At 37.8% G+C, this 15703-nt stretch overlaps 1 protein-coding gene across 1 annotated transcript in view; it reads right to left on the bottom strand.

The window, feature by feature from the left end:
• Positions 1-4385, bottom strand: part of LOC136965612 (protein dachsous-like) — a 40521-nt gene extending 36136 nt beyond the window's left edge. The window contains exons 1-3 of the mRNA XM_067259796.1: positions 4382-4385; positions 4070-4203; positions 3402-3716 (exon numbers count right to left, since the gene is read on the bottom strand). Coding sequence (XP_067115897.1) covers positions 3402-3716; positions 4070-4203; positions 4382-4385 — 453 coding nt within the window. The remainder of the gene's footprint in view (positions 1-3401; positions 3717-4069; positions 4204-4381) is intronic.
• Between the last annotated feature and the right edge of the window lie 11318 nt (positions 4386-15703).

The raw sequence follows: 15703 nt of genomic DNA, 5'->3' as shown, positions 1-15703 counted from the left end.
GAATACTCTTAAGTAACCTGTGTAGTGCACTTTCAGTTCATGAAGTATACTTCCTAAAGTACCTCAAAGTATACTTTGCAATACTTTCAAGTGCACTTTCAATTAATGTAAGTACTTAAAGAAGTTTACTTAATAAAAGTAAATTTACTATGATTTACTAATGTATTTAAATGTGTAGGGGCCCCTCAAACGCCGCCGATCTTGCGTCACTTGACGAGAACGGGGGACCTCGCCAAGTGACACTGCAAATGTTTAGCTGAAAGAAGCTATTTACTGAGTATGCACTAACATTGTAATAATCCAGCTCTTCTTATCAAACGTAACAGTTATTTAACTCATGGTTACAATGGTATACCAGCACAACAATTACCACGCAACAAAACACACATTTAAAAAACGAAATTCATGAAGTTACATTTGTATTTAGAACGGTGAATTTATCAGCAAATTTTAACACTATTTACCGCCTTGCATCATGGGAATTGACCAGTCAATGAGCCACACTATCTTCATTTTTTCAAGTAATTATTTCGTTCTTCAGTCAGTTTGACAGTATAACCTTCAAATGCATAATGCAACCCGTCTGCTTCTTTCTCAAGTAGCTTTTTCGTTTTTTCCATTAATACTCCAATTTATAATTATTAGTATAAGAGTATAGGGCTTCAAAATGTTTTGGCAGTAATTAATGTTACAGCTTCAGTACCAAAAAATATTCACAAAAAATGTGCAATGCATAATATATTTTCCTGGACATGAATAATTAGAATATACAATATGGATCTAGAATGTTTGACCTGTAATGTACGTAAAAACTATTTTGACTGTTTTTGCTGTATAATAATAGAAAACGTACATCCAACTCCAGAACAAATGTATACCATTTTCTGTTTATAAGCATACTTCTTAAAAGTATATCAAATGTGAACTATTTTCAAAGCATACTTAAAAGTATATCAAAAGTGAACTATTTTCTAAGTATACTTCTTAAAAGTATATCAAAAGTGAACTAAAAGTGTACTATCCATATTTTAGTATACTTATAGTAGCTATACTTTAATAAACTTCTTTTTTGTAAGGGTATGCTTTCACATCTCTCTCACCCAAGTGAAGGAGCGCGGCACCAAAGTCGGGAGAGCTATGCAGTTGACATGAGTAGCCTAAGCATTGATGTAACATAACTTTATTTTCATCATTAGCTACATTGCTTTACGTGGCCTGGCTTGTTATCACAAACAAAATCTGGCAAGCAACTGAAACTAACGCCCTGAAACATAAAGTAGGTTACATAGCTAATACTAGCTAAATCTCCTTGCGTAATGGTGGAAGAGATTTCTGAAGAGTTTTGGTACAGAGGCACATTGCAAATGTTAGTTAGCTAGCTTTGCTAGCGTCACTTACGCCTACCTTACCTTTTTTAATGTTTTCCTTCTAAATGCCGGTAAAAGTTTCTTGTAGGCCTAGTGCCAGCCGTCTCAGTGAGCATCTCTTTGCAGAATTTACACAAACTGTGTGTTTTCTTTTGGACGTTATTGTAAACTCTTTGTGGTTCAGGTAACCAAATCTTATTATAGCTGATTTGGCCAACATCTTCAGACAGACACTGTTTCACCTCTCTTCCTCATTCATGTTTGAGGTGCGAGTAGGGGGTGATGGGTCATTTCAAATTAGAAATGAGTTTGGTTGCATTTGAAGCGTGACGTTTTACATCTAATAACAGTAATGATTTTAACAAATAAATTAAACAATGCACAAGCAACTTATTGATATTCCCGCAGTTGTTGTCTTGAAATAAAATCCCAACACCACTTTGTCCGAGACCGAGACAATAAGACAGAGTAAAAATGTGGTCGATTCCGAGACCTTCCAAATGTGGTCTCGAGACCAAGACCGGTCTCGAGTACTACAACACTGGTGAAGATGTGTGGATTTGTATGCCGTTTTAATATGTTTCAATATACTGATTCAGTGGAGATACGTGTTTTTAGTGAGGGGGACAGCAATTTTATCAGGGTGGCCGTGCCCCCCCCGACGGCGCCACTGGTGTAAATGATGCTTGCACTCAAATTTTCTTTTTGTCTGCATTTCAATCAAATTTACAGTATAACTCAAATTTGTCATTTTTTTGCATTATAATAATTTTTAGTTGTTTCCAAGGACAAGAGGCTGTGGCCTATGTGATGGCAAATAGTTTAGTTATTTCTGTCAGCTTTTCTGTGCTTGTGTTCTACATGCTGGTTGTTCAGCTTGGATACATTCATTAGCTAACACAATTTGAAATGTAATTTTTTGTATTCATGTATTTATATGATGTGAGGTCCAGTTACCAGCATGACACTAAAACATGTAGTAGTAATGGTTACTTTTTACTTGAGTATATGTCAGAGCCCATACTTCTTTACTTTCAACAGTGTATTACCAGAGTATTTTTTTACATATATATCTGCACTTCTACTTGCGTGAACGATGTGTCTACTTTTGCCATCACTGGTCTGTTTAACTAGAACTATCAATAAGTGACAGACTGAAATATATAGTTACCATTTTGAATTGAGCTAACTGACGATTGGCTGAACTGCAATAAGTGATGAAGCAATGAATCACTCACACAGGCACTCACTTATCCTGCAGCTGAAAGTCATCTATATCCCATGCCATCACTTTACTGGATTAAAAGATTTATTTACTCCAGCAGTTATTCTATGTCGCCGGAATTCTGGAATATTAACGGCCATATTGTCTGTCAATGCCTAGTGGAAAAAGGTAGACTTTGTCTACAGTGCCGACATGAGCACGGTACCATCATTATATAGCCAATATGACAAACAGTATTATCGCTTTTAGCTATTTCAGCTATGTTGAGGGTGGGGTGTGTATGGTGGAAAGGGGTCCACCCATGCCCATAGTTAAGACAAAAAATATAATTCTCTCTATTCTTAGTAATAGATCCAGTAATTTGTGATACAACTGGTTTTAGAGTACACTATTTACAGCAACAGTAACCCCAGATATCATTGGAGTATTTAAGAGTAGGTAGAGAACTGTAGCTCTCATGGAGACCTGTTGTCAGTGTGAGAAGTGTGGTTTTCTACCTGTAAAAGGTAGTTAGCCTTTGTCTCTCTGTCCAAAGTGGCATCTGTCTTTAGCACAATAAAGCCTTGTTTATTAATGTCAAAGGTATCGCTGGTGAAGACAAAGTGTCCATTGGAGAATCCACCCTGAAGGATAGGAAAGAGGTCAAATAAATTCATGTTATTATCTTAGTCTTGACAGCGAGTGAGTCAGTGACCATCCATAATAAAATGAGATTTGTAAGATCTGAGCACACATGTAGATTAGTGTGTAAAGTTAAAGAAAAGCTGTAACAACTGTTTTCATAAGTTGCATTTTGTCATTTCCCTAACCTCATCCACATCAGTGACCTCCAGGGTGAAGATGGACGATCCGCCCGGAAGGTTCTCGGACACTGCGATGTCATAACTCTCTTGACTGAACCGTGGTGGATTGTCATTCACGTCCTTCACCCTCACCAACACGGTTGCCTCATCGATGCTGGTGCCGTCAGAGATGGAGATTCCGACGAAGTAGTTTGTTTGAGTCTCATAGTCCAGTTTCACCTTGGTGGTGAATACACCATTTGAGTCTAAAGCAAATTTGTCTGTGTCATTGAGGATCTGAAGTGTCACAGGGACTACTGACGTCACTGCATAGAAGCCCACCTGGAAAAAGACACAATATAAGGTAGATAGCCTATTTTATCATCCAAAACCTCTTACAGCACACAATTACACATCAAACATGAACAACTTCTACAGTTTAAATTGTACTCATTTTGCAGTTTATTTCATCTAAAGCGACAAAAAGGTGCATTGAAAGTGCGTAGTTCAGTGGTTAAAGTCAAGGATGACAGCTGACAACGATGTCAGCCAAAATAAACTCTTAGTTAAGGTTCTTCAGCCATACATATACTATGTAGGAAAGCATCAAATATCAACATAAAACAACTTGACTGTAGTCAAGTTTGGCATATTTGTAGAAGTAGGATTTCATGGCAGGGTGTGGAGAAGCACACCTTGAGGATGGTAACTCCTGGCTCTCTCTCCTCCTCAACGCTGCCATGGTAGCTACTCTGTAGAAACTTGGTTTTGGAATCTCCTTGTGCCAACACTTCCACCAGCACCGTTGAGGAACGAGGCGCTAAAGCCCCTGTAGGACAGAGAATCAATGTATCAAACTGCGTGTATTCATCCATAAAATGCATTCAAATAAAACTGGAAAACTGTAAACCTATATCAAGTTTTTAATAGATGTTTTAACACTGCAAACTAGGGATGCTGCACCGATACCAGTTTTTAAGGACCGATTCAGGGCTCTCAAGTGTCACGCATTGAGCGTGACAGTCACTCATTTCTGTCTTTTGTCACGCAATTTCTCTGGCCGCGCCTCTCTCACTATGGAACCGGCAGGAATCAAGCGCGTCTCCCCTGGAGTTCTTAGTCGAGCCTGCCACTTATCACCCAATCAAAAAAAAAAGGTCTACACAATAGCTAATCAGAAAATAGCACTATTGCTCAAGCAGCCCTAAATTTAATCTCAGCACCCCTAAAAATAATAATAATTAAAAAGTTCATGAAGAAAGGGACATCTTTAGTTTTTTCATTCATTCAATATTTTGCATAATAATACATAAATGTCTGAATTGTTGCTAGTTTGATTCCTGGCCGTGTCAAATGATGTTGTGTCCTTGGGCAAGGCACTTCACCTTACTTGCCTCGGGGGAATGTCCCTGTACCTACTGTAAGTCGCTCTGGATAAGAGCGTCTGCTAAATGACTAAATGGAAATGGAATATGCTGCGAGGGATGACCAGAGGACCAATCAGAGTGAAGGGGCTGGGATGAGTTCCCATGGTGCTCGTGGACGCATGTGAAAGAACAGATTTGAAATGCTGATCCGAACGTCAATCGCGGCACTTATGGCGTGAAATTAGTGCCAGGAGAGCGAGCTCTGTAAAAACGATTTGTAACTTGCAAAAAAGATTTGTCTCTGTAGAAAATGATTTGTGTACTTGCAAAACAAAGTTGTGTCTCCGTAGAAGGCAAGATTGTGTACTTGCAAAAAAATATTTGTAATTTGCAAAAAATATTTGTGTACTTGTAAAAAAAAGTTTGGTGTCTCCGTAGAAGAAAAAGATTTGTGTACTTGTAAAAAAAAGTTTTGTGTCTCCGTAGAAGAAGGCGGGAACAATGCTCCCAAAACCATCTAAGCCAATCAAATATAGCCATTTCTGTGTCTAGTATCATTGGACATTTTCGTCTGTCTATCACACAAAGAACGTCAGCGAATAAGAACAAAACTAGAATGCTGATGATTTCAATGGCGAGTCATTTGGTAAGTAGTTCAAAATATCCATGGGCATGTATCTTTAATGCAACATTTAAAGATTATTCGGTTATCACACTCTTAACAGTAGAAATTAATGGATAAGAGTCGTAGTAAGTTGAATAGTTTTTTAATGTAAATATGTATTCGGATATTTAATTAGACGACCAGTCATTAAACCTAGCATTAGTTGGACAATGTGTAGCTAAATGGCAGGGAACTGCCGCGAAATCACTCAATATACTTAGTGGTTTTCATTCGAAATGAAAGCTGGCAGTAAATAATACACTCTAGAGTGAAAGATCCATATCTTTTTAATTTATGCGCTTAACTTTCCCAGCCAACATTTGAGATCTATCCAGTGTGTCCAGCTCATGTTTAGTTTAGCATGGCGAATACACCAACATTAAAAAACATGTAAAGTTATGAACGCTTAGTATGATGCTTACCGGCTGCAATTTAGCTGCACATTGTCCAACTAATGCTAGGTTTGATGACTGGTCGTCTAATTAAATATCCGTATACATATTTACATTAAAAAACAACTTACAACTTACTACGACTCTTATCCATTAATTTATACTGTTAAGAGTGTGCTAACCGAATAATCTTTAAATGTTGCATTAAAGGTACATGCCCATGGATATTTTGAACTACTTACCAAACTAGAGAGGGTACAATTTCTGGGGAAATTGTAGGGTGTGCTTGCTTGCGTCGGTTGCACAGGGGTCCGTTTTTGAATGACATTTTTACAACTGATATTTCTGTATATTTTATATAAAAATGAATACTTATTATTTATAAAGATTCCATAGATTTTAAAGCATTTTTTTTTTGCTGCTCATTTACAACTGAAAATACGAGTGAAGTGTAGAATGAAATAGATGTCTTCTCATGGCAGACCGGTGTAAAAATTGACCTAATCTCTGTGACTTAAAAGTCATCTTAAGTTTTTCCCTTCTCATGATATTTTCAGGCATTTAGCCTACTCATTGCATTCATTCATTAATAAAGAACTCCCTTTGAAGATTATTCTACTACGTTACCCGGCAGTAGAAGATGGAATCGCGATTCAAACAGTACCATCTGCTAACTGAAAATATGCCCCCCAAAACGTAAATAAGCTTGACATTTATTTAGTGGAAAATCGCTCATTCATAAAAAGCTCACTGGTAGCGATCATTGTCAGTAACAACGCAAAATGCGATATAGCCCTGTGTGGAGAAGCTGCCCCGGTAAATTATACTACTACGGTAAAGTACTAGACTACTGTTCGTCTTGGTAGCGATTGCGTTGGTTGAATTGGATTTAACGTTCCGTTGTACGGTTTAAGATGAAATTAATTATTTTCATGAACAGATTAACAACGTTTAGGCTGTGGCAATGAAGTTCAGGTTAGTAGTTAGATAGACTTTTGATTTAAGTAAGGGGAGTGCCGAACATGTTCTGTCGCCGTTTGACTTCCTACAGCTGTGTAATGTTTTTGTTGTTGTGTGTCTCGCGTAGGCTACAGCGTTTCAGTGAGCAACACTGGTTTGAAACCACAGGTAATGGTAATTTCACCCACAAATCGTTTACTTGTAATGTAATGTCATAATAAATCCTACAACGAAAATGTATTTGTGAGGAATGTTTATTTTAAAGATTGAAAACAGATGCATCATAGACCACTGTAGTATGTGTTGCCCGGGCAACAGAGGCTAATGTCATGATGCTAATGCTTCAGTGAAATAGTAGACTACCGTTTCCAAAAGTAGATGTGGGCCTACTTCCTTAATAATATCAGCTAATATTGTACATTACATTTCATAATTGTGTTTCACATCACAAAGTAAAATGAGTAAATAGTTATCACCCTGGCCTCTTTGCTTGTGGCGTTCCTGCAGCTGCCTTGCAGTAAAGCTATAGTTAGCCTAGCTATCCCCCAAGTTAACAGATGTGAAACGAATGTTCTGCTACAGGTAGTCACGCGTGTTTTCGTGACGTTAGTGACGTAGTGACGTTAGTAACGTCAGTGACTGTGGCTAGCAAATTAGCCACCGTTAGCTTCACTTTTCACCACAAAAACGCAATTTCTACTTAAACCATGCAACGGAACGTAAATAAAAATACAACCAACGCAATCGCTACCAAGACGAACCTTTTGACACCGCCGTTGTGTATGTAGTCCAAATATTGACTGATCCTTAGGGGGGCGAAAATAAATAATAACTAGAAAAGGCTGTTCCTGCGAAACAGCAGTGAGAATGCTGAAAACCTGAATGGGGATAGCTGACCATGCTAAAAAAGCTGAAAATAGTGAAAATTTAGTAGAAAGTTTTAAGCTGAAGCTTCACAGCAACCGAAAGGTATTTTTGAAAGGGGCTGGAGCAGCATTCCAACAATGATTTGAAAGGATTTACCATTACTTTTAAAGGGAGAATAATTTGCACAAAAACCTTAATATTTTAAAAAGTATAAAAGTGAGAAATGAGAAAATACCCGCAAGCTGAAATGAATTTCAAAAATGTGTGAGTCACACAAAAGAGGCAGTGTGGAAGCTGAACTGCATCATCTTAACAAAGCTAAGAGCTAAAATAGCCTACAATGTGGGAGAAGCTGAAAGCTGAACTGTTAAACAGAAGAAGAAGTAGGCTAGCTAGTCGTAACAAGAATATTATCGTTTTAACAGATTAAATTATAGTTGGGATAGTAATAGCAGTAGCAGATGTAGCCTACCATTGAGTGTGTTTACTCGGCTTTCTTAGTAGGATTCAATGTGTTGATGGAATGAAACATACAGCAGTAGAGCCGATACAGGAAGACACGGCGACACTTTGTTGCAGAAGGATGATGGTGCAAGTTTTGGCCGTGGAGCATACAACGATTAATAAAAAAGAATCATGTAGACGCGTTTATTGAGTAATCGCATAACGAATTACACATGTAAACGGAGTAATCGTATTATTGGTATAAACTGACAATTGCTAGTAATCGGGTTTCTCATGGTCAAGTAAACGTACCAATCACCTGTGTGAGAGACTGAGTGGTGCGTGTCTGTCGTTACGGTGATGGTGCAGCTATGATTGCTAACGCGCTGAGGGCAGAGAATAAGAGAAATGTAGCTAGAATCCACACCTCAAACAAGATAACCTAGACGCAAAACTGTACGTCCAATCCAAAATATAAGGATATTTTCCGAGACCCAAGACTCTGCCGAAACCAGAGATATTCTTTATATGTCTGTGCAGTCAGAAATACGACTCTACCTGCAGTTTCAAAAACGTGTTCCTTTTGCTTTCCTGGTGCTTGTTTGTTTGGTTGCCACGGCGATGGAGCAGCTGTGATCGCTAACGAGCTAGGCAGAGAGAAAAACGAACATTTACCTAGCATCCACACCTCAAACAAGTTGACCTAGACGCAAAACTACACGTCCAATCAATAAAATGAGGATATTTTCCGAGACCCAAGACTCTGCCGAAACTAGAGATGTCCTTTATATGTATGTGCGGTCAGAGATATGTCTCTACCGGCAGTTTCGAAATCGTCTTCCTTCTTGCTTTCTCTGACTGATTTTACTCACCTCTCCATTGAAGTTAGTGAGAGAATTTGAAAGGCTGCTCTCGCTTCAAGGCTCATAGCTGAAAATCTGTCAATGTGAGCTCTTTAGTAGTTACATTGGCTGAAAGAGGAAATTTGTTTCCTACATTTTAAGGTATAACTTGTTTCTGTAAGTTAAACTATATGAACGTTAGAGGAATTTGTTTGACAATTTAGTTGAATATCAGAAAAAGAGCAGCCAGCAGTGTGCCACTCTGCTTGCTTCTCATTCATAAAAATCAAGAAGGAGCAAACATTTTAATGTATTTCAAACTTTCATAATTCAAAATTGGCTGAATATTTGAAAAAGCTGAATCATTTGGGAATAGCTGAATGTCTTGTGAACATTTTAAAGGTTGAATGGTGTCTCTAGCTGAAAGTATGCTGAAGTAGTTACGTTTGAAAGAGGAAGAAGCTTTTTAATGATTTGAAAGGATTTACCATTACTTTTAATGGGAGAATAATTTGCACAAAAACCTTAATGTCTTAAAAAGTATAAAAGTGAGAAATACCAAAAGTCATAGCCAACATCTCCTGAAGGAGCTGAACGTTTTGATACAAAAATTTTAGGAATCGGTGAAAGTATGCAGAACTAGTTAAAGGCCAAAAAACGGCGGAAGAACTAAGAAGTTGATATAATAATAATAATAAAGAGAAACAGGAAAACAATAGTGAGAATGCTTAACAGCATTCTCACAATAACTAGAAAAGGCTGTTCCTGCGAAACAGCAGTGAGAATGCTGAAAACCTGAATGGGGATAGCTGACCATGCTAAAAAAGCTGAAAATAGTGAAAATTTTGTAGAAAGTTATAAGATGAAGCTTCAAAGCAACCGAAAGGTATTTTTGAAAGGGGCTGGAGCAGCATTCCAACAATGATTTGAAAGGATTTACCATTACTTTTAAAGGGAGAATAATTTGCACAAAAACCTTAATATTTTAAAAAGTATAAAAGTGAGAAATGAGAAAATACCCGCAAGCTGAAATGAATTTCAAAAATGTGTGAGTCACACAAAAGAGGCAGTGTGGAAGCTGAACTGCATCATCTTAACAAAGCTAAGAGCTAAAATAGCCTACAATGTGGGAGAAGCTGAAAGCTGAACTGTTAAACAGAAGAAGTAGGCTAGCTAGTCGTAACAAGAATATTATCGTTTTAACAGATTAAATTATAGTTGGGATAGTATTAGCAGTAGCAGATGTAGCCTATGCGTTTACTCGGCTTTCTTAGTTGGATTCAATGTGTTGATGGAATGAAACATACAGCAGTAGGGCCGATACAGGAAGACACGGCGACACTTTGTTGCAGAAGGATGATGGTGCAAGTTTTGTCCGTGGAGCATACAACGGTTAATAAAAAAGAATCATGTAGACGTGTTTATTGAGTAATCGCATAACTAATTACACATGTAAACGGAGTAATCGTATTATTGGCATAAACCGACAATTGCTAGTAATCGTGTTTCTCATGGTCAAGTAAACGTACCAATCACCTGTGTGAGAGACTGAGTGGTGCGTGTCTGTCGTTACGGTGATGGTGCAGCTATGATTGCTAACGCGCTGAGGGCAGAGAATACGAGAAATGTAGCTAGAATCCACACCTCAAACAAGATAACCTAGACGCAAAACTGTACGTCCAATCCAAAATATAAGGATATTTTCCGAGACCCAAGACTCTGCCGAAACCAGAGATATTCTTTATATGTCTGTGCAGTCAGAAATACGACTCTACCTGCAGTTTCAAAAACGTGTTCCTTCTTGCTTTCTCTGACTGATTTTACTCACCTCTCCATTGAAGTTAGTGAGAGAATTTGAAAGGCTGCTCTCGCTTCAAGGCTCATAGCTGAAAGTCTGTAAATGTGAGCTCTTTAGTAGTTACATTGGCTGAAAGAGGACAATTTTTCCTACATTTTAAGGTATAACTTGTTTCTGTAAGTTAAACTATATGAACGTTAGAGGAATTTGTTTGACAAATTAGTTGAATATCAGAAAAAGAGCAGCCAGCAGAGTGTGCCACTCTGCTTGCTGCTCATTCATAAAAAACAAGAAGGAGCAAACATTTTAATGTATTTCAAACTGTCATAATTCAAAATTGGCTGAATATTTGAAAAAGCTGATTCATTTGGGAATAGCTGAATGTCTTGTGAACATTTTAAAGGTTGAATGGTGTCTCTAGCTGAAAGTATGCTGAAGTAGTTACGTTTGAAAGAGGAGGAAGCTTTTTAATGATTTGAAAGGATTTACCATTACTTTTAATGGGAGAATAATTTGCACAAAAACCTTAATGCCTTAAAAAGTATAAAAGTGAGAAATACCAAGTCATAGCCAACATCTCCTGAAGGAGCTGAACGTTTTGATACATAAATTGTAGGAATCGGTGAAAGTATGCAGAACTAGTTAAAGGCCAAAAAACGGCGGAAGAACTAAGAAGTTGATATAATAATAATAATAATAATAATAATAAAGAGAAACAGGAAAACAATAGTGAGAATGCTTAACAGCATTCTCACAATAAATAAATATATATGTGAGAGAACAAAGGTTGTGCTCTCGCCGAAGGCTTGAGCACACCCAATAATATATATGTGAGAGAACAAAGGTTGTGCCCTTGCCGAAGGCAAAGCACACCCAATGACTCGCCATTGAAATCATCAGCATTCTAGTTTTGTTCTTATTCGCTGACGTTCTTTGTGTGATAGACAGACGAAAATGTCCAATGATACTAGACACAGAAATGGCTATATTTGATTGGCTTAGATGGTTTTGGGAGCATTGTTCCCGCCTTCTTCTACGGAGACACCAAACTTTTTTTTACAAGTACACAAATCTTTTTCTTCTACGGAGACACAAAACTTTTTTTTACAAGTACACAAATCTTTTTCTTCTACAGAGACACAAAACTTTTTTTTTACAAGTACACAAACGGGCAGAGTGCCCGGTTCTCCAGATAATAATTGGAAACTAAAGTGGGACACACACATAAACAAACATTCATTCCGGGCATTATTAGATAGTTGCAATATGAGTAAATGCTTAAAAATAGTCTATCGGTAAAAGATTGAAAACTTGAGGGGAAGACTGAGCCATAATATAGTTTAGAACCATTTTTACACAAGATTGCACAATTTCTTCGTTTTGATGCAAGTTCATTAACTATATGAGGCTGCCACATATTATTGGGAATACCTTTGCACTAAGGTAAATGAGAAGGGAACATTGTTTCATTTTACACTTTTACTTTTATATATGTATGCTTTTTAATCTCTGTAGTCTTCATAATAAGTTTGCAAACTTATTTAAAATGCTCAGAAATATCAGTTGTAAAATGTACACCCACAAAAAATATTGTCTTTGTCCAAATGTTTGGAAGTTTGATATTAGTTTAAACAATACATTTGGAGGTGATTTGGTAAAAAAAAAAAACTGCCCAGCTGCAATGGAAGCAAGCACGCCTCACTATTTACCCAGGAATTGTACCCTCTCTAGTTTTCCTCCTATGAGAATGAGCACAATTTCAAGCATCTTGTATATAAGACAGAAGTTCTTAGTAGCCCAAATTAACAACTTCTTTCACACTTCTTTTTTGTTAAACAAAAAACCCAAACATATGGCAGCAGAACCACAAGGTCTGCCATGAGAGGCTACTGTCAGAGGCGGGGGTCAGATGGCTGAGTGGTTAGGAAGTAGGGCTATTAATCAGAAGGTTGTTGGTTCGATTCCTGTCCGTGCAAAATGACGTTGTGTCCTTGGGCAAGGCACTTCACCCTACTTGCCTCGGGGGGAATGTCTCTGTACTTACTGTAAGTTGCTCTGGATAAGAGCGTCTGCTAAATGACTTCATGTAAATGTACAGTATAGTTCCTTAAGGAAAAGCACTTTTAGTAAATCAGTTTTCTTTGTGAGAACTTCCCATGTCTGGAATACACTGCCATCAGACACACATAACTGCACCACCTATCACACGTTCACCAAAAACATGAAGACATGGCTAAAGGTCAACCAGATTTGTGAACATAACCCCTAGCTGTGTGTTGCCACTTTCGGTTGTCTGTAACTTGTGAAGTGTGGAAACACTTTGTTGCTTTTATGGATTTTGTCTTGTTGCTTTTTGTTCTATGTTGCTCTATCCGTATGCTATGTCTTGTTTGTCCTACGTTGCCCTGGTGTGCTCATTGTTTAATGATTGTTTGTATTGTAACTGTTTTTAATAACCTGCCCAGGGACTGTGGTTGAAAATTAGCTGGCTGGCTAAAACCGGCACTTTTACTGAAATGTTGATTAATGTGCACTGTCCCTGTAAAAATAAACTAAAAAAACTAAAAAAACTTGAAAAATCTATTAAGCCATTCTATATCAATCATTAATCCATTAACAAATAGGCCAACGTTGTAGACCACATAAACTGTTAGGCATATTATTTATGGATGCTAAACTGTGATTATTTATGCTTGCTATCAGTCTTTGCTTTTCAGCCACAGTGGGTATATTACAAATTCAATCACATTGAAAAAAAGTTTTTATACTGTGCAAAGATACAAAGATTCTTACTCAAAGTGTTTTTTCCCCCATCGAAACTATATAAGAAACAGCATGTTTTGGAGGCTATTTTACGTATGTGCAAGTGCTTTCATTTATTTGACCCCAGAAGACAACATTGAAATACATTTAATTTAAACAAACACTCACCATCTCTGGCTGCCACATAAAGAGAAAACTTGATAAGCTTGTTTTCTTCCAAGGGAATGGTTTTGAGGAGCCTGATCTCTCCGGAAGTATCACTTGAGAAATAGCCCTCTAGGTTCCCAAAGTCAATGTAATACTTTACAAGTCCATTTAGACCAGCATCTGGGTCTGTTGCTTCCACCTAGAAATTGGTCAATCTCATAAATTAGTCATAGTGGAGGGGCCATCATTATAGCAGAACTATTCCCAAAGGCATACATCAACCCGATAATGCATATGTGTACCACAATACACAAATGTGTACTGAGATTTGTGAATGTATTCAGGAATCTAGTATTCTCCGTGTGTGCATAAATGTAAATGTGTGTTCTCCAAATGTGTTCGGATTTGCAAGTATATTGTGATTTGTAAATGTTTAGACAAGTCTCTAAATGTGAATTGTAAAAAATGTACAAATATGTAAAGGCATTCTTAGATCTGTAAATGTGTAGACAAAAGGTGGGCTTCACAATCTTTTTACACATGACTTTTGCTACACCTCTGCTGTGGCAGAGATTAAATCAAATCCAGTTTTATTTGTCACATACTCCAGCATACAAGCACAATGTGGAGTGAAATGCAAATGTTAAATACTTCGGACTCCATAAGTGTTTATAAAAATAAATATACAAAAATTTAGAAAAATAAAATATGTAGCTGAAAGCAGCAGTGGCGGATTCCTTTCTGAAAATTAGTAGAGACATGAATCTCACATATGTTTACAACATTTTAAGGCAACAGAAACGAACTCCACACGAAACGACAACAGAAATATTTCCAGGGTGAAAAAAGATGTCTACCCAGCTCCCACCAGATGCCCAAATTGGGAAACTACATGAAGGGTTCCTGAGATGCGCCACATGTCAATCAAGCCCCAGCTTGGGTAGTGAGAATGGCATCCGCAGATTTTTTCCTGAATCAGGGGGGGAGAAATCTGCGTGGGATGAGTTATGGCAACGGAAACGGTTGCTCAGTGCCATCTAGCTGTTCTGAGCAAGGGGTTTCAACAATGCGGCCAAAGGTCTCCACACATTTACAAATCTCAGTACACTTGCAAATCTGAATACTGATTTTGAGATGTTGTATATGTTTAACAATCAAATTATGCACACACAGAGTTTTAATGCACACCTGTATACATTCACAAATCTCAGTTGCGGATCATGGTACACATTTGCGGATCAAGGTAGGCTACGTTTGCGGATAGTTCTGCTAAAATAATGGCTTCATATAGGCTCTATTGTGACCAATTGAGGTCCAAGGTTTGATAGGCTATCAACCCCTGGAGTTCTCACCGTGACAACTAGCATTCCCACAGTGTGGTTCTGAAACACCTTTCCCTCATACTTGGAACTCCCAAAAAGAGGACTGTTGTCATTCTCGTCCAGTAGAGTTACATTGACATCAGCGGACACAACACGGTTGGGCGTGTCCGCTTCCTGTGCTTCGATCTGAACATTAAGAACAGGGGAAAATATTACAGGGAGGTGTTCTTTGTCTGTGCACCTTGGCACAAACAGCATGATGAGATTAGGAATATATACGTAGTTTGTCCATCAAGCCACACCAGATTTGTTCTCAAGAAGATTCAGTAAGAATGCCAAGTCAATGTTACGACACTATTAGTCACTTAATGTAAAAAAAGTAATACCCATAGATTTCTAACCTGAAAGATGAAGTTTCCAACAGTCTCTCTGTCCAGTTCAGTGGAGGTTTTCACTGTGACAGTGCCATCTAAGCTCACAGAGAAAGGCACTGATTCTGGAAGGAGCCGAAGAGTTCCATTAAATCCACCCTTGTGAGAAAAGATAGTTTGGCTATTGTTAATGGCTTGACAGGAATAACAGTTATAGATATAGATACACATGTGTGATTGTCTCTCTCTCTCTCTCTCCTTTTCCTGTTACGCTGCACTGGCAAACTGTCCATTAAAATACATTTAAAAATCCCAGAAATATACATCTTAAAAAAAGATATTGTGTGGAATGTTTGTAAAATGCCTTATCTTTCTGACTTGCACCATAAATA

Source organism: Osmerus mordax, chromosome 21 (assembly GCF_038355195.1).
Source record: "Osmerus mordax isolate fOsmMor3 chromosome 21, fOsmMor3.pri, whole genome shotgun sequence".
NCBI lineage: Eukaryota > Metazoa > Chordata > Actinopteri > Osmeriformes > Osmeridae > Osmerus > Osmerus mordax.
Note: the sequence above shows the minus strand (reverse complement) of the source record. Positions and strands in the feature narration are given on the sequence as shown.